The 25,017-nt window shown below is 44.5% G+C and overlaps 1 protein-coding gene across 3 annotated transcripts in view; it reads right to left on the reverse strand.

Annotated features, from left to right (window-relative positions):
- Window positions 1–25,017, reverse strand: part of LOC144162553 (receptor-type tyrosine-protein phosphatase kappa-like) — a 616,238-nt gene that overhangs the window by 374,410 nt on the left and 216,811 nt on the right. Inside the window, exons 32-35 of one of the 3 annotated variants that reach the window (XM_077693142.1) lie at window positions 20,035–20,163; window positions 17,421–17,572; window positions 11,513–11,648; window positions 9,632–9,818 (exon numbers count right to left, since the gene is read on the reverse strand). The exons of the other annotated variants lie outside the window; for them this stretch is intronic. Coding sequence (XP_077549268.1) covers window positions 9,744–9,818; window positions 11,513–11,648; window positions 17,421–17,572; window positions 20,035–20,163 — 492 coding nt within the window. The 3' untranslated portion in view covers window positions 9,632–9,743. Of the gene's footprint in view, window positions 1–9,631; window positions 9,819–11,512; window positions 11,649–17,420; window positions 17,573–20,034; window positions 20,164–25,017 lie in introns of those variants that run through there. 3 annotated transcript variants of the gene reach the window in all.

The raw sequence follows: 25,017 nt of genomic DNA on the forward strand, positions 1-25,017 counted from the left end.
CCGCTGGGAAAAGACGTTCTACGTCTTCCCGCGGTAGTGGAGGGGCGGCGCTAGTTGACCGGGCTCTGAGCAGTCGTAAATACAAAACCCCGCCGTATAGTCGAGAAGGGAGTCGCCGCGGAACTAGCTCAATGGTAGAGCACCGCACGCGTTATGCGGAGGTTGTGGGTTCGATTCCCGCTTCCGGAAAAAACGGCGCATTTTTTCTCGACTTGAATTTTCAATTATTTATTCCTGCAAAAAAAAAATGCAATCTGCTTTCATTCGGCACTATAAAACACCGTTAAAACGCCAAACAGCACTGGCAATGAGGACTGCAACTTTGATATGTCTCCTTACGGAATCCCTCGTCCCGTACGTCTCTGTTCTACAAAATGCATTACGAGGGTTCTGGCTTCAGCAGTCTGAAATGCCTTTGGCTATCCCCGACTTCCGACCACGTCTTACGTGCGGCCGCTGGGAAAAGACGTTCTACGTCTTCCCGCGGTAGTCGAGGGGCGGCGCTAGTTGGCCGGGCTCTGAGCAGTCGTAAATACAAAACCCCGCCGTATAGTCGAGAAGGGAGTCGCCGCGGAACTAGCTCAATGGTAGAGCACCGCACGCGTTATGCGGAGGTTGTGGGTTCGATTCCCGCTTCCGGAAAAAACGGCGCATTTTTTCTCGACTTGAATTTTCAATTATTTATTCCTGCAAAAAAAAAATGCAATCTGCTTTCATTCGGCACTATAAAACACCGTTAAAACGCCAAACAGCACTGGCAATGAGGACTGCAACTTTGATATGTCTCCTTACGGAATCCCTCGTCCCGTACGTCTCTGTTCTACAAAATGCATTACGAGGGTTCTGGCTTCAGCAGTCTGAAATGCCTTTGGCTATCCCCGACTTCCGACCACGTCTTACGTGCGGCCGCTGGGAAAAGACGTTCTACGTCTTCCCGCGGTAGTCGAGGGGCGGCGCTAGTTGGCCGGGCTCTGAGCAGTCGTAAATACAAAACCCCGCCGTATAGTCGAGAAGGGAGTCGCCGCGGAACTAGCTCAATGGTAGAGCACCGCACGCGTTATGCGGAGGTTGTGGGTTCGATTCCCGCTTCCGGAAAAAACGGCGCATTTTTTCTCGACTTGAATTTTCAATTATTTATTCCTGCAAAAAAAAAATGCAATCTGCTTTCATTCGGCACTATAAAACACCGTTAAAACGCCAAACAGCACTGGCAATGAGGACTGCAACTTTGATATGTCTCCTTACGGAATCCCTCGTCCCGTACGTCTCTGTTCTACAAAATGCATTACGAGGGTTCTGGCTTCAGCAGTCTGAAATGCCTTTGGCTATCCCCGACTTCCGACCACGTCTTACGTGCGGCCGCTGGGAAAAGACGTTTTACGTCTTCCCGCGGTAGTCGAGGGGCGGCGCTAGTTGACCGGGCTCTGAGCAGTCGTAAATACAAAACCCCGCCGTATAGTCGAGAAGGGAGTCGCCGCGGAACTAGCTCAATGGTAGAGCACCGCACGCGTTATGCGGAGGTTGTGGGTTCGATTCCCGCTTCCGGAAAAAACGGCGCATTTTTTCTCGACTTGAATTTTCAATTATTTATTCCTGCAAAAAAAAATGCAATCTGCTTTCATTCGGCACTATAAAACACCGTTAAAACGCCAAACAGCACTGGCAATGAGGACTGCAACTTTGATATGTCTCCTTACGGAATCCCTCGTCCCGTACGTCTCTGTTCTATATATATATATATATATATATATAAAAGAAAAGGTACCTGGCTATAAGGTGTACGATAGAGAAGTCACATTGAAAAATATAACCATATTTATTCTAACGCTTCGAAGGGGCCGGTCTTTTTCAAAGATGAAAAAGACTGGCCAACCAGTCGAAACATTGGGATAAATATTGTTATGTATTTCAATGTGACTGCTCGATCGTATATATATATATATATATATATATATATAGGGTTTGGAAATGAGGGGCTCGTTAGGAAATAGAGAAAGAAATGCCGGCAGACTACAACGCCAAAGAAGGCATAGGGGAATGGTTAGACGATTGGTTACCGTTAGTGACGTTAAATTATTTTATTTAATTATTAATTACGTGAGAAAGAAAGAAAGAAAAACACGCGCCCAGAGTGGGGACCGAACCCACGCCTTTCGATTAGATCTCGAATGCCTTACCAATTCGGGAACCACCGCGTGTTAAGTACATATTAGTAGAAATTAAGAAGAAATGGACGTGAGCAGATTATGTAATGCAAAAGCAAGATAACTGTTGGTCATTAAGGGTAACAGTGTAAGGCATTCGAGATCTAATCGAAAGGCGTAGGTTCGGTCCCCTCTCTGGGCGCGTGTTTTTCTTTCTTTCTTTCTCATGTAATTAATAATAAAATAAAATAATTTTACGTCACTAACGGTAAAAAATCGTCTAACCATTCCCCTATGCCTTCTTTGGCGTTGTAGTCTGCCGGCATTTCTTTCTGTATATATATATATATATATATATATATATATATATATATATATATATATATATAGACTGAAAAGATAAAAACTCACACAGAGCGCGAAGAAAATAAGGTTAGTAGAGACAGAGACAAACGAGAAAGACGTAGAAAATAAAAATAAGTTTACTGACGTTTCAGGGAGAGGACTCCCTTTCTTCAGAGTACCTGAAGAAAGGGAGTCCTCTCAGAGTACTCTAAAGAAAGGGAGTCTTCTCCCTGAAAGGTCAGTAAACTTTTTTTTTATTTTCTACGTCTTTCTCGTTTGTCTCTGTCTCTACTAACCTTTATATATATATATATATATATATATATATATATATATATATATATATATATATATATATATATATATATATATATATAAAAATATATATGTATATATATATATAAATATATATATATATATATATTTATATATATATATATATATAGAGAGAGAGAGAGAGAGAGGAAGGTTAACTTACATAGCGGCAACGGGGCTTGCCTTCATCAGAGAGTACAGTTACGTAATTGTACTGCAAAATCATGTAACTGTACTCTAATGAAGGCACGTCCCGTTACCGCTACGTAAGTAAACCTTGTTTGTTATTGTTCTTGCTCTGTATCCGACTCTTTACTTACATTATATATGTATGTATATATAGAAATTACTGGCACGTGTCGCATTAATACGTCGCGTAGTTGCACCTGTGATGTGCGGTTAATTGGAAAACGTGGGGTCTGAGATGAAAGTAGGTATTGAAGGGCTAATCTCAAATCAGTAGCAGGCTATCTGTCAGACTATCAAATCAGTAGCAGGCTATCTACGGGAGACATCGCACAACGTGAAACTTAAGTAATGTTTCGGTAGAACGAGCCCAATTCCATTATAATTGGCGACTTATGTTCCCTATGTATAAGCCTTGTCATTACAAAGATGAAGTCATGATTAAGCGCGTTAGACATGCAGACTTTATTACGACTCTTCTTGCTTGTAGTCCACAAAAAGGGGGCGCTGTATAGTTTTTTGGTGTCCTATATTATAACTGGTACTGATGAGCTATACATGTGGTCGTGCCTTAATTTATCTCAAAAATATTTATTTCATTGTTGGCAAAAAAATCAAGGGCACAGCAAATAACTACTTATGGGTGTTTCAGAGCGGATTGGACTGGAATAACGTCTTTGGGGCCTGCAAATGAAGTTCTATTGCTTGGTCCTTATGACTTGGCCGGAGTCGTCACCACAGATGTAGCCAACCCAACTAGGGGTCCTCCGCTCCCCGTCACAGGGTCGCCGAGTTCCTCCTGCCTGGCAAGTGCCACGATGACTCGCTGGACAGCCTGGAGTGCGGACTGATCAGTATCAGTCCGCACCGCCTCCTCGAAGGCAGGTGGCATCCTTCTTTTGTTTGATTCGTCTCGGTATGCGAGGATTCCACGAAGATGTTCTCGAGTCTTGCTGGAGCTTTGAGACACACCCGATAGGTGCCATCAGGGTATGTCTCCGGGTACATCTTGTGCTTTAGGTAGGGGCTCGGGACCGTCTTTTTTTAGAGTTGCCTATGGAGGATATCCATCTATAAAGTGCACAATATTAGGAAACTCCGAATGCTGCTTTGCGGTTTTTATCTGTGGAGATCACTTAATATAAGTATTATTGTTATTGTTTTTTACTTAATCAATACTGCACGCCCAGTGAAGGGCCCAAGCTGGAGGGACGTAATTACAAAGCTAGTTATATGAACCAAAGAAGTTCAAGAACATAAAAAGCGCGAAAATGAAGCACATAACTCAAACTACGAATCACAAAGAAAGTTAACGCATTAACAATAGACGTCACAATACATGGTCAATTGAGTCTATGCTATTTACGAATAATGCTGGTAATTTATTCCATTCGGTTACAGTGCCCAGGGAAAAGGAGAATTTGAAAATCTTAGTTCTAGGATTGAAGGGATTCGGCGTGCCGGTGTCGTGTTCTGCAAGGCGTGAGTGGTTGGATTTATTGTTCTGGTATCATTGACAATTTATTATTCTTGAAGAGATAAATAAATTTTATTTTTTGGATTTTTCCGTCTGAAATCTAAAGTTAGGTTGTCATGATCTCTCAGGAGTTGGGTTGGCGAGTCACTCGAACGGTATTTCGAGTAAATGAACCGAACAGCTTTCGGCTGAATCATCTGAAGTGCATGAATGGTAGTTTTTGTGTAAGGATCCCAGTTTGTGCCGGCATACTCCAATTTAGGTCTTACAGTAGATGTATAGACTTGCATTCTTACCTTGCATGAGCATGTATAAGCTGATGTCTCAAAGACTCAGTTGAAGAAAAGATGACTCACTTATGTTTCAAGTGTGTTTGTTCCAACTAAAAGTATTTGTAATGGTAAGACTCAGGTACTTGATCAGAAACTTCGTTCAAATGTTATCCTGAAAGGTTGTAAGGGAAGGGTAAAGAAACTTGTTATTGGTTATTTCCATTAAAACCTATTTGTTGGCATTTTGGGTTCAATTTCCACTAAGTACATCAGCCATCTATGTTACAAAGATTGAAATTCAATACTGTTTTGTCTTGCGGCATGTTATTCTATTAAATATTGCACAATTATCTTCAAACGGCCTTATTTTAACTGGGCCAGTAATTACATCCACAATATTGTTAACATATAGGAGAAACAACAAACGACCTGAGACACTTTCCTGCGGAACACCAGATGACACGGGGAGGGATTGTGAACAGTCCTTCTCAATGCGAACGAATTGCTAGTTGTTACTCAGAAGGTATCCAGTTAATTCTAAATGCAGCAAAAACAGTTGATTGTAATCTATTGATAAGTTTAACTTGAGAAACGCCATCAAAAGCTTTAGAGAAATGTAGAAAAATTGCATTTACTTGGCCCGACTTTGTCCAGAATCGCGGCCAAACTGTGAACAACCGATGCGAATTGCGTTACTCTAGAGAAACCTTTTCTAGAACCATGTTGAACAAAAGAAATCAAATGACGGTCATTTAAAAATTTGTGAATGCAGTTAGCTATAATGTGCTCAATATGTTTACAACCTAATGACCTCATCTAAATTGGCCTGTAATTACCAGGGGTTGCAGGGTCACCTGTTTTAAGGACGGGTACCAAGCGGGCTATTTTCCAGTCAAGAGGTGCAATTCTGGTTGAAAGAGATGCCTGAAAAATTACAACCAGAAATTAAGCCAACATGTCGGCATAGTGACGAAGAAAAGTATTGGACAATTTGTCCGGGCAAGGGGAAGCTTTTGTTTTAAGTTTAAGAAGCAAAGAAACAGCACCAGGTAAATATTTAGGGTCATGATAGGGAGCTGAAGGGAGACAGATTGTAGGCATGGGATGACTCGAGTTAGCAAAAACACTTTGGAAATAAGCAATGAAATGTTCAGCAATATGGAGAAGTTCAACTAGGAACATGCCGCTTTGGCTAAGTAATTTATGGGCTTTTCAGGGGCGAAGCTCCTCTTGCTCGGGCCCTGTCCCGTCTCTCGTTGCAGCTGTATACGACATGGCACATTATTGATGATTGTGGCAGGATCTCCCTAGGGATTGGCCAACCAAAGATTGGCCGAAGAGGTCAAAACGTTCAACACGTTCGTTGCTACCCAACAAGGGGAAGAGGAAGAAAAAGAGGTTGTCGTTCGTCGCCTATGAGCTCAAGACGTATCTCCCCCCAAGTGCTATTCGTTCAATCATGCCTGGATTGTATTTCTGTTAAGTTATATGACGTCATTCCGGTATCCACAATCGAGCAAGAAACTGAGTTTTACTTTCAAAACCCCTTCCCTTCCGCTGCAAAACTTCTACCACGCTCGCTATTAGCCGCTATTTTAAATGAATATTTATCCCAGTATCCTGCTTCTTCTGTGATTTATACCGATGTATCTCAAAATGGCGAGAAAGCTGGAATTGGCATTTCTTCACAATCTTTAGACTGGAGTTATTCGCTGCAAATCCCGGATTACACACCCATTTTAATGGCCGAATGTTTAGCAATAGCTCTCGGTCTAGGCAAAGTACCGCAGCATGTATCAAAAATCATCATATTATTTGATTCGATGGCAGTTATATCGGCGTTAACTTCCTCTTCGGACTCTCCATTGTACCGCACACTATTATTTTTTGTTCCCAGGCACGTGAAGGAGGTACGCTTGTCTTGGGTCCCTGGCCATACGGACATCAGGGGCAACGAGCAAGCGGACCTATTAGCTAATCTCGCCGTCACAGCTCCCATTCAATTCAGAATTCCTAATCTGGCTCTATTTGCACCTTCAAGATTAAGACGATATTGCCATTTAGACGCCACCCGTTCCGATTCACTCTTATCATTTGAAGAGTTCCAACATTTAAAGTACGGGTGGAATGTTCATTTTTGTGGCTCTCGGCAATGCGAGGTGACCTTCACCGAGCTGCGCTGCAGGGTTCCAAGGCTTAATTTCTATCTGTTCAGATCGGAACTTTCACCTACAGAACTATGTGTGCGGTGCCAGGTCCCCGAAACAATCGAACATTTTTTCCTCGACTGTCGCCGTTTCTCAACAGCTAGACAACTGTTTCTGAAGGAGCCGATTGAGCGGTTGGGGTTGACTTTATCGATAACACCTATATTATCTATTGGCGCATCAAAGCTGGGGTTTGCAAGAAGGGATATATATAATTGCATTCAAAATTTTCTCTCTGCCTGAGGTCGTTTGAATTGCTAGCGGTGCTGATTAATGGATAATTCGGGTTTAATTCACAACTAAGTTTCCTTTTACAGCCTCTTTCCGGAAATTTTGAAGTCCCCACGTTTTTAACCGGTTTAGCCCTGTCCAATCCCCCCTTGTGGGTACGTGGCAAAAAATTTGAGGACATCATCATCATCAGCTCAAGACACGTACCGGGATTACACGTCCCTGGCCTTGCTCCGGGAGAGCCTGAAAGCCGAATGCAGGGTTGTTCATCCCACTGCCACCTGCCGCCTTTCCCGTGCTCGCACAGATGACGAACGCAATGTGGGGCTCGCGTTGTTGTAGCGGTTGTAAACGTCCATGACTAGGCGTAGGACGAACGTCTTGCCACAGCGGACGTGTATATAATTGCATCAATATGTAAATATGTAACATCATGTATATAAGTGTACATAAAATACCCCTACAACAACGTGTCGAGTGTTTAAATGATGTGCGGGCGAATGTTTCACCCTTTTACCGATAAGCATTGGAGCTCGCCCCTCTCATCAACATTCACTTCGTGGAGATGGCAGAATTTTTTTTACTGGGAAGGATACGCCAAAACGTCTGTGGGGCATTATTGATGAAATCTGGCAAAGACGTTTCAAAGTACAGACGCTTTGAGTTCGGTACTGCAGAATTAAGAGCGTTTTGGTTGGCACTATTGGTACCACGGTCAGCCGCTCCTCGTTTTAGCGTTTTGATTTTTGTTTTGATATGCACAAGTTCACGCGTGTTATCCAAGGAGTTCATTTGCGTAGATGCCTTATTTTGTTTGGGATAAAATGTTCAAGGTTGTATACGCAAATGTTTTTGAATTTGTCCCGTAGTTCGACGGCATCAGAACCACAAAAATCGAGATGGCCTAACACTTTCACCCTGCGCCATCGAAATATTTTTGACAGATACAGACTTGGGCCAAGGCCTAGGGGAGTGCACATTTTCAAAAACACAGAAAAACTCCACCAGTAAATGATCATAAATGCCAATTTTAACATTCACGGTAACATTTAAAATGATACAGTTTAGAAAGGCTACGTCGAGCAATAGCATTGCTTGATCGGGGAACACGTGTTGGTTGCTTTATGATTTGGTGCATGTCATGGCTTTACATTATATAAAAAAGTAAGACGCGTGAGCGCTTAATCCTGGACTGCAAATAGGATTTTCCCAATCAACGCCAGGTAAGTTAAAATTGCCTACCAGAAAAATTCTGTCAGGCCGAAATATCATCATACGGTTATACAAAGCCTTAAGTACTCAGGTCAGAAATCGGGTGGACGATAAACCGCAAAATAAGAAAACATCGCCCCCAACAAGATGCTTGCAAAGTAAGGCTCTCATGATTACTTATCTGATGCAAAGCAGTGCAGTTAATTACAAGTTTTACCAGAACCGCAACACCGCCCTCCCTACACGTTCTGTCATGGCGGCACACTTGATAAGAAGGGGGAAAACAGAATCATCTTCGATAGCACCCCGTAACCAAGTCTTTGTAATAACTACAGCATGTGCGTCAGGCCCAATACGATACCCTGAAGTTGTTCCGATTTATATGCAACACTGCGAGTGTTTATGTTTAAAAGTTGGAGCTGCTTATCCTCAGGGGAACTTGGGAATGCGCTCACTTGGCTGTTCTGAGAACCGCCGAGTTTAATTCGATGGCTTGTGGGATCAACCCATGCAAATGTTTGCTTGTCTACTTAAAGTTTGTTGTGTAAAAGGGATATTTTTTGTCCCTGCATTTTTTTTTAATTTTTTGTGCTCTGCCAGAGCAGCTTGCGCTTGCGCAGTGGTTTTTTCGAGTTATCATTTTGGATAGACACCTCGGTACCCTTATGTTTGTTAGCGTTCATTAAAACGTGGCGCTTTCATTGAAATCCTGAAAAATATAATCACAGGCCTTTTTTTCTGGGTTTTACAATCCTTTGTATCTTGCCAACGGACCTGCAAGGGTCATTTAGCTTCTCCTCAAAGATTTCAGTCAGAACTTTGCATTTCCAATCGGGCTCGGTTTCTCCTGAATCCTCGTTCACTCCACAAACGACCAAGTTTGCGCGTCTGCTTCTATTTTCGAGGTCAGTTATTTTGGCCTGGAGGGAAATGATTTTCTTTTCCAAATGATCTATCCGAGCTGACCATTCTTCCATTTTCGCGAAACGCAAAGCCCACTCATAAGCTTTTGCATGTCTTCCTGTTGAGCTCTAAGTGCCGTGATTTCCGAAGTCTTGTTGTTTTGGCCCGAAAGGAGTGATTCCAGCATGTCCTCAACCGTAGGGCTAAGATTCACCTCAAAATCTCCGCACAACACCAACAAGAACACGCAGTACGCATCATACAGAATGCAAATACACTTCTGGGGCCAGAGCAGATCATGTGCTACGAATAAAAAGACGATAACACACACGCAACACGCGCAAAGGTAATTCACTTTATTCTCCTTGAGTGTTAGACTAGTAGGTAGCATTTTTTCTCATCTATCAGAGCAGAAAATGTCTTGTTTGAGTGAGGAGTGCATCCAGCGGTGTCACGCGAGGTTACCGTACGTGTGCAAAGAGTCCACACAGGCGAGCGCGACTTCGTAGCAGAAGGCATATTGCTCCTGCAAAAAATCACAAAAGTCAGAATGGGCCAGTATTGATACAGAAACTAGGGGATGGCATTGTATGATTTTTAAGCTACCGGTTATTTTTGAAGACGTGGAGAGGGATGGCTGCATAAAGGTTAAGCACACCAGACAATAAACATTTATTTTTCTAAGTATTTGGTTTGCTTGGAAGAGAGGACGGCTTAATAACAAGTTTGAAGAGAGTGAGGGCTATGAGTAGAGAATGTACGGTACGTCGTTCACAAAGCAGGAGTCAGGCCTTTCACTGATGTTGACGTCAGTTTCAAAGCAGGTTGAAAAGTATCCTAGATAAAAGTGTTGTAAAAAATGTCAACACTGGGTTTAAAAGAATGCCCAAACGTCTTAGGTCGACAATACAAAACAAGAAACTACCCCCGCTTCACTAACCTGCAGACTTGTCAGGATAAGATTCATAGAATTTCTCACAGCCAGAAGACTGAATTGCACGAGCTAAGACTGGGGTAGTTGTAATGTATCCATCCCACGCCCTTTCCTTCATTGCGCACACTACTCACCCATGACAGGTTGTTGCTTAAACACAGTCTATCACATATTTCCCAACTGTTCTGATATTCAATGCCAAAGAGCTCGCGCTTAAACCATCCGTCGGCACTGCTGCCAGAGCCTCGCTGGCGAAACTGAAAAAATTCGACCATTCGGAGACCCAGGTTCGCGTTCTGTCGTCGTCGTTTGGATTCATTCCTCGCCAATGAATTGCGCACTCGGCTTTGGCCTCTCCCGCTTGGAAATGGGGATTTTGCGCCCTCTCGTGTGCATGCTACGCTATCCCTCGTGGGGGCTTCTGGATTCGCCTAACGACACCGTTTCTATTGGCGTGACAACTCTCACTGGCACTCCGACGGGCGGCTTCTTCGTCTGGAGAGCGCGTTCCAGTGCGTCCAAGAGTGCGTCCAAGTATTCCACAAAAGTTCACCAAGCGCAATTATCTATACTTCGTTTTATAAATACCGTAGAACGTTGGCAAGGTTAGAAAGGGTGATTTGGCGCTTCCTGGGACGAGGAAAGTAGCGCGCAAGGCTGCTCAATACCATACACTTCCCCATAGTGGGAATGCAGTTTGTATAATTAATATTTTCGAGCGTTGTCTAGACAGACAAAGTTAATGTACGCTTATTGCAAGAGGAACTAAGCGATGCGGCCATATGTTTAACCAGAATACTCCGAGACGAGCGCACCTGAAGTTTGATCGGACGAGGCGAATGGTTTCGCCATTCCTGCCTTTCGTTTCAGCCATGTAAGTGCTTTTCCCCAGCGCGTGAATCTGAGCCTCGACGCGAGGATGAGGGGTGAGATGTGCTTGTCTTTAGCTGGGTAATATTTGCGTAGCTTGAACTGCGTTGTGGTACTTTGCGCTTCCTCTTTCCCTCACTAGGCTATACCCCCTCCAAAACGCAGCGCCCGCGTTACCACGCCTCGTCCCGACGAAGCACAGCCTTGCTCTTAAAAAGGGACAGCTGTAAAATTTTAATTTTTTGTACAACCTAACGCCACCGGTCAACTATTTTATCTCGAAAGACGCCATTTTGAAGGGCTTTCAGAAAAAAATATATCACGAGTATATTATTCGACACCCAAAGTGGAGTGGCAAGGAAGTGATTGACGGTCACAGCACGATCCCAAAAGCATGTTCTTGGTGCCTCGCTTACCGAGTCGACGATGAATTGAGCACGACTGGCACGCACGTTCTCCACAGCACGGAAGACGTCCAGCTCCTTCTCGAGTTTGAGCTGATCGTAGATTGTCGCCGAGACGCAGTAGAGCCCAGACTGTTGGCATCCGTCACTGGAACGCCCGAAATTAAAAAGAACTAGTGACTTACACAACAATACAATACTATAAGAACCAATGAGAAGTCCTCAAGTGAAAGTGAATTTATGCACACTGTCTCGTGAGTTATCGGTTTTTGAAAAATGATTACATGAGATGCTCAACTCTAAACTCCTTGCCCCCATTCAACCCTGAGATGTGGCGCTCGTCCTGTGCACGACGGGCTTCATAGATAGCGACCCACCCATACTCGGAGATCCCGCATGCCGATTTTCTATCGCTTGTTTGGCTTTTTAGTTTTTTTTCTACGCGACTACGTCGGCTTGCGCTGTGTTTTCTTCCCCATTTGTCTACTGTGTGCTCGTTTGCTTGGTCGGGTGTCGTTGTTATTTCGTCATTTTTTCGGTTTATTGCGCTCACTCGATTAATCGGGTTCGATCACACGGGCTCAAACGCCTATTGCCCCTTTCACCTCGGCAGAAGATTGAAAATTATTCTGATTTTCGCGGTGCACTTGTACTCTGCCGAAATAAACAAACAAAAAGAAACTGTTCGCCGATTCACCCTGGGGGAAGTGTGCATCTTATCTGTTGTTCGAAAGTGTGCGTAATTACAAGTTTTAGTGACGCGAAATCATTATTTGGCTAGAATGCCGAAAGCACGCAGATGACTGGCGTCCACCGCGCGCACCCACCGGGATAAAGTTCGCTTGAAGTGGCTACACCTGCTAACCCTTTCCTAACGGGTTCCCTACGGTTCCACGCTTTTATTAACACGCGTAAGTAGAAATTAATATCATACAAATATTCAGAACGTTTTGTTCTTTAGCAAGAATTACACTTGGCGCGCATGGTTTCTTGTGGTCGAACAAAAAAAACGATGGAAGAAACCCAGTGCCAGAAGGCATCGCCTGTTGATGGAAGGTTCGTAACTTGTTCAAGTGTAAGCACGGTTATCAGTTTAGTAAACGCCGTGCTGTTATTTCGCATAAAACTATGTCCGGCAAAACAGTTGAAAAGCGAGGTATCTGTGTCTGTCGTCTGTGCGTGTAGGAAGCGAGGGAGCCGAGCGGAGACAATTCCGCATCGAGTTTTTAGTCCTTTTCATAGTTGCGAAAGAAGGTGGAGTTGCTGTTACCCTTGAATGATGGAATTGTATCACTTATTGCGAAGGTTGACGAGCTGCTGGGTTGGAAAGGGACCGTTGATACCATACAGAGACAGTGGAAGCTGTGGAGGGCTCGGTATCCTTCTTTAAAAAAAATATGACAAGGCCCTCACTTCTGAGGCTGCCTGCAGGGTGACAATTACATCTCTGGAGTTTAAAGTGCAAACTCTGGACACAACTGCCTCACAGCAAACGGAAGAATTTGTTTCTTCAGGCCACCTTAAATGAAACGAGCAATTCAGTAGACTGTGCGAACTGGGGATTCAAGGTTTGGCCATGTGTCCAGGCGAGGACCTGACTGCTCTCATTCGTGACTTGGCTGATAAGCAGAAAACTGTACCCAAAGACGCTGATGTCGAATCTATCCACCCGCTTCCGGCTAAGTGCGACATCATACCGGTTGTTCTTGTTCGTTTTGCATCGTTAGCAATTAAAGCAAAATGAATACCTTGTTTCAAATAGACCAGATCCCTCGCCGAACATATGGTGATTGCCGTGATTTTTCTGAACGACAACTAGACCAGCCGGAAAAAGAAGCTTTTTCGGGAAGCTCGGCAAAGGGGAAAGGAAAACAAAGTATTGCTGGGTGAAGCATAGAAAATATTCGCGAAGACATCCGAACCCACTTCCCCTGTTGGTGTCTACGTTAGCCTCTATGAAGACCATCTGAATTAAATATGAATACCTTTTTCTTTCCGTGCAGTAACATTGAAGAGTTTTGTAGTTTAAAACTCAAACCAGAGAACACCCCTTTTTCGTTTTGTTTGCACACATTCGTAGTATCAGAAATCACTGGGACGAACTTTTGGCGATTGTGCAAAATGCAGGGGGTGTCGTAGATGTAATATTGCTAACAGAAATAAATATACACTCAGCGCTTCTTTCACTGCTCGCACAGAATAAATATTCATATTTATTGAAATATAAAGTAAGCGGTAGATGTGTACTCGTTTATGTACGCAAAGGAATGCCGGTGGTCTCCTTGGGGCTTGCATTTAGCGCAGCTGAATGCATTGGCTAAACCAGTTGAAATGTTTGTGGTTTAGCCACTTGAAATTGGCCAAACCACTTGAAAACACTTGAAATTATGCTTTCAGCTATGAACAGACCTGCATCCCAAAATACCGATGTTTGTTTATTTGAACGTGAAAGATTTATCCAAACAGTTCTGATGAAGTCTTTTATTCGTTTAGTCGACAATTTTAATCTTGACTGGCGTCCTCGAGGCAGATCGTGGTCGATTATCTGAATATTTCAGCAAAATGGCGTATGAAACCTACGATATCCCTGTCAACAAGGGAAGAGTACGGGGTGACAAATTTGTAACGTCATGTCTTGACCATGTGACCATTAGAGCACCAGTATCTGACGTCCCTGCCTCGGTTATCAAGCAAAAACTGGCCTAATAATATTTAGTTTGTTGTCATGCTTTTTTACTAGAGTCTAAAGGACACATGTTAGTGCGCAGCAGCTGGGTATCCTTGATTTTGAAAAATTTGATAAATCTGTAGTTGATTATGACTGGGAAGGTCTTTACAGAGCGTTACCCTCAAAGACGCCTAACAAAAGTTCTTGGAAATATTTAAATAACTAATACAAGAGGAAAAAAACCGTGCTAGTCCAGAAGCGAAGTAAATCTTAAGGTGCAATTCTTTTATGCAGCATGGTTTCCTCCATGATGAGCTTCAGATGGCCTTGGTGAAGCTGCTTCATAAAGGTGGAGGCTTTTAAGCGATTGCGAATACATGCCAATAGCTATCATGTTTTGTATTGCACCAAACTTAGAAAACCACCTATCTAGTCCAATGAGCAATATTTATGAAAATAATAACGTTGTTTCCGAATCTCAGTTCGGCTTTATGGCAGGAGACAGTACTACAACGCTTTTAGAAGATTTGTGTGAGATCATATATTCTGCCTTCGATAATAATGATGTCTCTTGTGCTCTTTTCCTAGATGGCCGCAAAACATTCGACTGTGTTTATCACCCAATATTATATGCGGAGCATCTCATGCTCGGGGCAGTGCCCTCCCTCCCTTGTTGTTGTCCGCCCTCCGCACTATACTGCGCATGCGCGTATCTTCAGCCCCGTCTGAGTTTGTCCTGACGTGAGCGCAGTACACTATCAAAAGAAATAGTTAGGCGGCGGAGGGTTTCGATCCCACGATTGTCAGGCCGCAACGGAAGGTACCTGCCGCTCTTCCCGCTTCGCTACAAACCGAGATGGGAGCATGTGCTACGAACGCTTCTTATGTCCTTCATTCATTCAAACTACGTGAAGAAGCTACTGATACAACAAAGGCACGCAAAGCTGAACGTCAACGGAAACGACGAACTGAAAATTTAAAGGAGGATGTTGAATTTCCCGTGGAAAGCCGTGGCCGGAAGCGCCTCGCGCCTTGCACCTAACCCGATAAGATGAAGAAGAGGGCGGGGAGCGGAATAGGAGCGTAAGCACGCAATAAAGAAAGACGAGAACCAGGAGTTGTTCGATCAGGTAACGCGGGTGTCGGTTTCTTCGCTGTCTCTACGTTTCTCTACATTTCTCTGTCTCCACAAGGGGCCTCACACTACGTTTCCATTCGTCTCCAATAAATGAAACAACATAACGGAAACACAATGGAACCTACACGGAACTCCCATGGTGCTTCGCATCCTCCTCACGGTTCCCCGCGGGAAGAGTGTGTAATTTTAATTCAAAAAGTTCCACTTTTAGGTTTTCGGGGCCATTTTGTCAGCTTTTAACAAACTACATCCATAAACGGACGGAAATAGTGCGTGTGAACAATGTCTCGACTTTTCAAGTTTTTCTTGAAATGAGGAATGCTACAAAGGGGTCTATTTTATCGCCATTGTTAATTAACCTGTTTTTTAAAGGTTTGTGTTTTGTCACAACAAAGAGTCGCCTGTTGGAATATGCAAGTGACACCGTTCTTGTGTTTATTCACTCTCTTTAAAATTCAGTGATGCACTACCTTCAAGCAGATGCAAATCGTGGTTAGGGACTGGTATTCTTATAACTCTATTTGCACAAACCAACTAACGACAAAATATTTATATTTCTGAATTCTCACAAAAACAAAGGCAAAAGACTGGTCCAGGCAGCCGTGTCGACACTTGCCCTAATCACAATTTAAACGCACCACAGACACTTCGGCCCGTCATCATTTTGCCGGAGGAACGATGCTCACACGCACCGATAGTGGAAGCTGCAGCTGAGAACGTGACGACCACTTTGGCATCACTGCGGGTGAGGCGTCACCGTCGCCTACATAAACCGAACAGCGAAAAAAGTAGACACCTCAGACTGGTCCGGGCGGCCGTGTCGAGACATGCCCTGATCACAATTTGAACGCACCGTAGATGGGTTTAGGGTTGCTACCCGTCTTTCTATTTGATACTGTTGTGGCGGCTGCCGGACTTGTAAGATGCTCTGATCGATTTTTGTGCATTTCGCAATTCAAAGGGCTACGAGAAAGTGTGATGTTCCGTCTGATGTGGTTAAGGGCCTTGGGAAAAAAGCCCCTGGCAGTATAAAAGAAAAAAACCAAGATCCTAGTTGAGACGACTACAAAGTTCGTCGATGCATTGATTGACCTAAGATGTGAGCTAAAGAAGGTTGACTCGTCGGGCACTTTAATCCAGGACGAAATTACGTCTGTGAAAGCTTCCATGCGGTTCATAAACGAACGTTTTGAAGAATTTAGGGCAGACATCAAGGGCGTCCGCCAGAAACTCACGGAAGCAAAAAACGAGACTCTAGAGTTGCAGAAAGAAATCACAAGGGTTGCTAGACAACCTAACGAAGTAAAAATGGAGCTAGTGGAACTGAAACAGTACAGTACAGGCGGGCGAACCTAGAAGTGAAAGGAATTCCGATAAATGACAAGAACTACCTTGACACAATCTTCACTACAAAGGCATCCTGCCTCAAGACCGACGTGTCTGTTACTGATGAAGATGTAATTCACCGAGTCACTACGCGCAAACCTGGTCCACCTAATGTGATCATCAAATTTGTGTCCAAATGCAGACGCGACAAATTCTTGCATTCTGCAAAAAAGCATAGGTTAAACGCACGAGCCCTTGGTTTCGATACCAGTGAGCCAGTCTTCGTGAATGAGCACCTTTGCCCGGAAAACAAGATTTTGCTGGGAAAGGCAATTCAAGTCAAGCGTAGAGGGTAATGCATTGTTTCTTGGAAAGACGCCGTCGGTCCCGTTAAGAAAGCTCTCTCTTTATTAGAAGAGAAAATCGCGCTCACACAAAAATCGCGGCCCGTAGTACGAAAATTAACTAAGCGCTATGTCTTGGCAGTTCTCCCGTCTACTTGTGATTTTTTCTCGGTCATGTCTTTCTCGTTTAACGTAAACAATTAGCCAAATCCCCTGACAGCCTTCAATGTAGGCTAACAGTTTTTTTGCGGTTTAAAGGATTGAAGTCAGTACAAAAGTGAACTTCTACTCAATTTTTACTTTTCTGCAAAGCAAAGCACTCTACGGTATGTTTTAAAAAGTACCGAGGAAGTTAGCCCTAGGAATTACTGGTGTGCGTACCGCACACCAGTCACGTAAATAACGCCGACAAACTTCAGTACGTAGAACAGTTTGTGAACTTACAGACACTGAACTACGACAGGTCCTCCTTCTGCCTCCGTCTGCCAGTGTTCCACACGATGCAGGATCTCCAAGATGATATTCGCTGAGCTGGGTACGCTCCGATGCCTCTGCCAGAACTCGGAGTGAAACTGCTTGACTATACGGGGTGGCCCCTAGAAAAACGCAATAAATAGTCCTGGTCATTGTAAATCCATTATTAGGCCTCTTCAAAAAAGGAACACCCGCACCAAAAAAGAGAATTGAACCAAAGCACTGCAATTTTGGTATACTGCTTACAGCAACAAAAAAAAAATATTTCGCAGCCACTTTGGGAAAGATGATCACAAGAAAGCTTTTTTAGCACTCGGCATAGAAGTGACAAAAAAATAGAGAAATATATCAGCACAATTCATTCACAGAGTACGCACGATTAATCGTGTTGTCCGGTCACCCTTTCCACCTTCCTATATTTGACAGGTACCAGCATTGGCCCGCTTTTGAAAGCATTCGTGCACAAGGCGCCACATTGACCTGGTTGAGCTGACTGTTGCTCTTTCAATTATCGTCTGCTCCACACCGCTCCCAGAAAAAGATTGGTTAGACGTTTTTATTGCGCAAATGTAAGAGCCGCCGACCTGAATTTGTCGGAGCTGGCACTTACTATTTCTCCAATCCCCCTCTCCGCACCCTCCATAAGAACGAGCCACAGATTTGAAGTTTCCACTGCGCTAGCGAACAACGCAGTGGCTTGACCTCGGCTTGATAGATAAAATGAGGCTTGGCCTCGGCGTATTCATGGAAGGACCGATTCAAGGTTTGACTTAAGGTTTGACCTAAAGTAAAAAAATCATGAATCATGATGAATGGACGAAGCACTAGGGATCGTTCTTACCGTAAACCACGCGTGAGAGATCTTACTGCCGCTAAATTGATTTCCAATTCAATCCAATACAATTCCATTTATTCCGATCCAATTCAATTCTCCTCGCGCATGCGCAGCATGCTTCTCCAGGAGCACTCTCTCTCTCTCTCTCTCTCTCTCTCTATCTCTCTCTCTCTCTCTCTCTCTCTCTTTGTCACCTTTTGTGAAACTTTTATTTTGTTCTTGTAAATCGTTCGTGAACCTTTTGTCCACAGATGTTTCTATTTACACGCTGTGGCGCCGTGAGCGCGGGCGCCGGACGCCGGACGGACAAAACTCGTGCTTCGCCCCTAAAAGCTTTGCTGAAAATTAGAAATCACGTATATTGAGTTTGTTCTCTTTCATAGGTGGCTACGTGAATCTACAGGGGCGTCCTGCGTTATGCCGACTCGACTCCGAAAAAAAAAGACGGCAAGCGGTGTAGACCCGGTATTCGAGCAGCCATAGCTGCCCATTCAATATTCGTTCGTTTCTTCCATTATGGATGTCATGCATCCGGCCACCGCGTAACAACATTTTAGGAACGTGTACCATTATGAATTAGTGTACAGAAAGAGAGCTGGTGGTTAGCGTAATTTTGTTAGAAACTATAGCAGAAGACGTTACTGAAACAATGAAGGGTATGAGAGAGAATTGTACAGTTGCGGAAGACCAATCTTGCACACTTTCGTCTAACATCGGGGATAAAATTTGGTCGCATACTCGAAAAAAGTAAGTTGAACAGTAAGTAAAACAGATTAAGCAGTGACAACTCTCCAGCCGCTATTGGGCCAGTTATTTATAACGTCACAGGGCTTTGTTTGTGTGTTTGGCCGTTACCTAACTAAGCTCCACGCATAGAACGTGACTTTAAAATTGTAGTGCTGCCTCTAGGGCTGTTTAATCATGTGACATTGGGCTACTGCCAGGTAACATGGGGAAAATGACGTTTTTATTGTTGGCTCAATGGCGTCGCTGCTTAGGTCGTGTCAGCAGTGACGCGATAGATTCGCAGCTTTTTTCGAATATTTTGTATAAACTACGTGAATTATTGCCAGGAGCGAAACTGAGTGAGTTGTGGTGTTCTAGTTTATAGAATTAAAGCAGGGTTTAGTTTTTTTTTCAACATTTTTAAGTAGTTTGAGACAGTGTAATGGAATGGCACTGCTTATAATTATTTCTCTAGCTTTATTTTTATTTCCTGCATCGCACTAGGCTTCCGCTGAGATTGGTACTCCTATGAAGCCAAACTTCACAAAAATATTTTGGGTAGAAGTATTTAGTAAAGACAATTACCACCTCACATTTAACAGTTATTAACATAACTTTGAACATACCCCTGCTAAGTTGTAGTAATTTGAATCGGTGCTCGTAGATGTTAGATAAACTTGATAGGTGAATGCTATTTTCTGTTTGTTATCCTCTTGTCTATATGCGGGCAGTTAAGTTCAGTGGTTACCATGGTTCACTGCTGGGTAAGTATTTTCGATGCCGGCAATGAAAGCAGCAATTCAATGAACTTGGAAAGAGTGTTCCCGTACAAAGTAAGGTTATGGGGTCTGAGATAACATGAGCCGCTGAAAAAATTAAAGCTAGGGCTTTATAGTGATTTTCCCAACAATATTTTTTTCTGGCCATTGCGAACGACATTGGATCTCTACCTGATTTTAATAAAGAGTTTAGAGCAGCCTTGTTGAGGTGTGGTTTGCAAAGCAAAAAACAAATCTTTCGCACCGAGGTTTGGGTCACCACGAAGGTTCGGAAGACAAGTCCCTGGAAGTTTTTGGTGTTCTTCTGCTCCACAGTCACGTCCCCGTACTTCTTTGTGCACTTGAGATCAGGCCAGAATTTTGGTGTCACCGTCTGTGGGAGGAAACGTACATGAGATGAAAGTGTAGGAGTATAAAACGCAGCCAATGCAAAGTAGCCACACTCTTCGACAAAGATTCCTCCTCCGATCAATGGGTGAGCATATGCATGCACGTACGTACGTATGTATGTATGTATGTATGTATGTATGTATGTATGTATGTATGTATGTATGTATGTATGTATGTATGTATGTACCTCCCATCTATGGGTAAGCGTATGGATGCACGTACGTATGTATGTATGTATGTATGTATGTATGTGGACAGAAATAATGGTTAGCAGTAAAAAAAAACACGGAAAGCAAAAAGGAGAATGTGGCAGGTCATGGAAACCGATAAAGGATTCCAAAAGACAGAAAGTGGAGAAGAAATGCCCGCCGTGTGGTATCCGAACCCATGTCCTCCAGAATATGCGTCTTTTGCGATGACCACTACTCTACTCGCGGGGATATTTTCCCCTCCACTTTCAGGGGTATTTTTTTACGGTATTTTTGTTTCCTGTTGTTGGGGGTGGTAGCCAGCGCCACTCGACATGTCGTAGACACTCGAGTCACGGCACAGGGGTTTAAAAAAAATCTTCACCCTGAGTAGTTCGAGTGGCGCTGGCTACACCCCTATCCGCAAGAAACAAAAATATCGTAACATATATACCCCCGAAAGTGGAGGGGAAAATGGCCCCGACGGTAGCGTTGTGGTCATCGCACCAGACGCGTTTTCTGGAGGTCGTCGGTTCGGATCCAACCCGGTAGGCGTTTGTTCTCCAATTTTTTTGTGTATTTCCAAATTCTTTCTCTGTTTCAATGACTACCACATTCTCTGCTTTGCTCTCAGCGGTTCTTTTGTCTGCCAACACTTATTTCTGTCTTAAATCAACGAGCCGCTCATTTCCTATCCTTATTCGCTACATAAAAAGAGATGGCCTCTCTTCTAGCTGTCTTGGTGCCATAGGGAGCTTAGGAGGTTTCAACGCTGGTCGACCACTCTCGACTTGCCCTAAACACTCGAGTCACGGCGCAGGGGTTAAAAAGAAGGAACCCTTCACCCCGAGTAGTCCGACTGGCGCTGGCTACCACTTCCAATCGCAGGAAATAAAAATACCGTAAATAAATACCCCAGAAAGCGGAGGGGAAAACAGCACGGCCGGTAGCGTAGTGGTCATGGCACAATACGCGTATTCTTGAGGTCGTAGGTACAGATCCACCCAGTGGGAATTTTTTTTTTCTCCACTTTCTTTCTTTCCAAATTCTTTGTCTGTTTCAATGACCTGCCACATGCTCCCCTTTGCTTTTCGAGGTTTTCTTGATAGCCAAACCTTATTTCTGTCTTATTTCAACGAGCCCATCATTTCTTATTCTGACTCGCTTTATGTATGTATGTATGTATGTATGTATGTATGTATGTATGTATGTATGTAAGAAAACTTCGAACAAGGTAGAAACACGATTGTTCCCAACGTTTCAGCAAAAAGACTTGCCTTCGTGAAGGGCCTGACGAACGCGTCTCTTTGCTGAAACTTTGGCAACAATCGTGCTTCTACCTTGCTTGCCTTTGTCAGGGTCCTGACGAAGGCAAGCAAGCCTGATTCGCCATATTAAGTTGTGGCACCATCGCTCACTGCCTACTGCTGAAAGAACATCCGCGTGCCCATCGCGTGGACATTGTGGATTCCCGCCCACTCGGCATTCACGGGCAGCATTTGTGCTCATCGACAGGATCGAGACCTCACTCACCGAGCCGCTCACACCGGGGGTGCTTCTGCACCTATGTTCACCTTTCAAGAAACCAACCAATATTACCGAACTACGAGACAGACCTCCCCCGTTCTCACACATCTTTGACCAAAAGCAGAGAAATCACACTGAGTCAAAATTCAAGGAGACATTCTTCCGCACCCCATCCTATGCCTTTACTCTTTCGTGCACAGTACTCTGATAAGTGCAAGTTCTGCCCGGAACCGGGAACTCGGACAAACATATTATTCGACTGTCCAAAAAACTCAGTCCTTACGCCTCTGAACCCGCCCCCTTCCCTTGAGCAGTGGGAGCTAGTGCCGTCCAGCTGTTGACCTGAGCACCAGCTCCTGCGTTTGACCAGGATTACGCAGCCTTGAGAGCACATGGGCTTCTGGACTGAGAAACCACTAATAATATTGCATAATAAAGTAGCCTCTCTCTCTCTGCCTCCCTGCCTCACTTCTCTATCCATGAATTGAACGAAGGTTTGTAGAATAAAATTCAATTTTCCTGCCTTTGCAGTGCTCGCGCGCCCCTGCCTGAACAGCGCGAACTGGAGTTCTGTTGTTTTTGTGCTTGCTTTCATCTCGCACGTGCCGGAGCCTTTCTGTACAGTTTGGAGCGCGTCGGTTTTGAAGACCACTTTTTTCGCGTACTATCGTACCAACCAACAAAAAAGCGTTCCTATTTAAACGAGCACGGTTGTTACCGGTTATGTTCACAGATTTTGCCTCAAAGGTACTTGCAGATTTATTTTCTATAAAGAAGGTGGAGATTTATGACAATCGCCAGCGGTTTAGGAGTTTTAACTGTTATGTCTATATAAACCGCTGGCTTTACGAAGTCTCTATTTGGGTCCGTTACGTCGCTACGCTGCCTCATTGCTGCGGTGACTAGACAGCGTGACAGGTAAGGAGCTACGACGGTAAGGAGGATCCCTAAAGGGCTCTGCCCTTAAAACAAAACGACCGAGTTAACACCATAGTTGAACCAGCAGTTTATATAGTCATAACTGTTAGAAACTCCTGAACCGCTGGTGCATGTCGTGATGGACCCATTACTTAGCGCAAAGAAAACAGCACGTACATTTGAGGCAATATATATGTAATTACTCGGAGCCCCGCGTCGATTTAGTTAACAACACTTGTTGAGTTGTTTTTGACGATAGTAAGCAAAAAAAATTGACCGCGGAGGACAAAAAAATTCCCCGCATTTCCCCGAGGGGGAGAATGTGAAAGTGCGAATGCACGGTTGTCGGCCCGCTTGCGGCGCTTACGCTCGGCCCCCGCAGCCCACCGCCTCGCCGCCTTCTCTTCCATCTCTTCCATCGGGTTTGTAGTATCACGTGTACACCACGCAGTTATCAAGCCGCTATAACGCCGCTGAGTCGCCAACGCACGCCGCTGACGACGTAGTTTGAATGCGTTAAAGATATAAGGCGCGTTACTCACACTGATATCAGCGTGGCGTCCGTGGCTTAGTCGGTAGAGCGTCGCGCTGCGGCCGCAGAGTCCTCGGATCGAAACCTGGCGGCGGATGCTGTTTCTTTTTTAAATATAGAGGAGCACTGCGGACGCCGCCGCCGCCGCCGCCGACGCCGCCGCCGCCGCCGGCGGTGGATGGTTTGGGGTCGCTTATAAAGTGCATTCGCACTTAAAAATAAAGCCGTTCCACTCAATCTGAAAGCTGTCTAAATTGCAGAGCAGTGCTTTGTCAGAGAGGCGGTGGCGCCGTTATCCTTTTATTTCTACCACAGTTTGCGCTCTTCCCGCTCCCTGTTTTCTTCTTCTAATGACGAATTTAACGCAGGCTTTCCAAAAGCAATTTAAATTTCCCTCCTTCGAAGTGCTGCCACGCTTACCACCTAAAACAGCGCAAGTAAAAGTTCGGTTTTGTCCGCAGTTAAAAACACCAAGAAATTGCCACGAACGCTCAGGTCAGCGCGCGCACGTGAGCGCGGGCATCGCGGCGACCGCTCCGCAGTCAGCAAAACCAAGAAAATCTCTAACACGTGTGTGTGCATTCCTTGCGACGACCGTGCAACGTGCCATGCACACGTTCGTCAAGCCAAGGAGAACCACTTAGAGAGATCAGCCTTGATTGAGGCGACCGCACGGCAGGTAAAAAAAAAAACAAGAAATTATCCAGCGTTAGTGTACGCCTGCACCGCGACGACCGCCCACTGTCCCCAGCGCACGTTTATCAAGCCAGGAATAGAGCCACTTGAGGAGTCGGGCCGAGATTGGCAAAGAAAATACCGGCTTTCGCCGTAATCGTGGCAACGCTTGCTTGGAACAAGAAAGACACGTTATAGTGTACTCCACTCCATGTGATCTCCATAATTATCTCTTCCACGAAAATGAAGAAGCGCGCATTTATAGAAATAATGATGGATTGAAGGTAATTGTGGCTGCGAAGAAGAAGCAATTAGGCTGCAATCGTGGGCTTAAACCTTCATGACGTGATAGTCATGAAGGTTGCGTGCAGATTTGCTACCTTCAAGTCGAACGAATTAGTGCGACCTTTTATTTTTTTCGCTTAATATCATAAAAACCAACCCAACGGGCGTTCATAACTAAACGGACAAGAAGGCTGCCGGTTATGATGATAAATATTGCTTCAAATGCACCTGCAGCTTTCTTGCGACACACACAGGGAGATACACAACAAGCGCCAGCGGTTGTGGGGTTTCGAACGGTTTTCAATATATAAACCGCTTGCTTTTCGAAGCTTCTGTGTTACGCGTTCACGCCGCGTGGCTCTGTCTGGGTCCGTCGTGTCGCTACTTTGCCTGAGTGCGGCGGTGGCGAGGCGTCATGACAGCGAACGAGCTACGACGAGAATGCGGGACCTTAAAGTGCACTGCACTTAAAATATAAAGCCGTTCCACTCAGGAGGAAGCTGTCGGAAGTGCAGAGCAGTGAATCGCCATAATAGACTGTGGCTCCGCTATCCACTCACTGCTACCTACCCTCATGCTGTTCGCCTCCCTGCCTCAATCCTTTTTTGGTAATTTCAGCAGAGGTTTGTCCAATAGAATTCAAATTTCCGGCCTTCACAGTGATCGCCCGCCCACTGCATGCAAGAGCGGGAACGGGAGTTCTGTTCTTCTT

Source organism: Haemaphysalis longicornis, unplaced genomic scaffold (assembly GCF_048455015.1).
Source record: "Haemaphysalis longicornis isolate Haplotype H1 unplaced genomic scaffold, Haemaphysalis longicornis Haplotype H1 scaffold_12, whole genome shotgun sequence".
NCBI lineage: Eukaryota > Metazoa > Arthropoda > Arachnida > Ixodida > Ixodidae > Haemaphysalis > Haemaphysalis longicornis.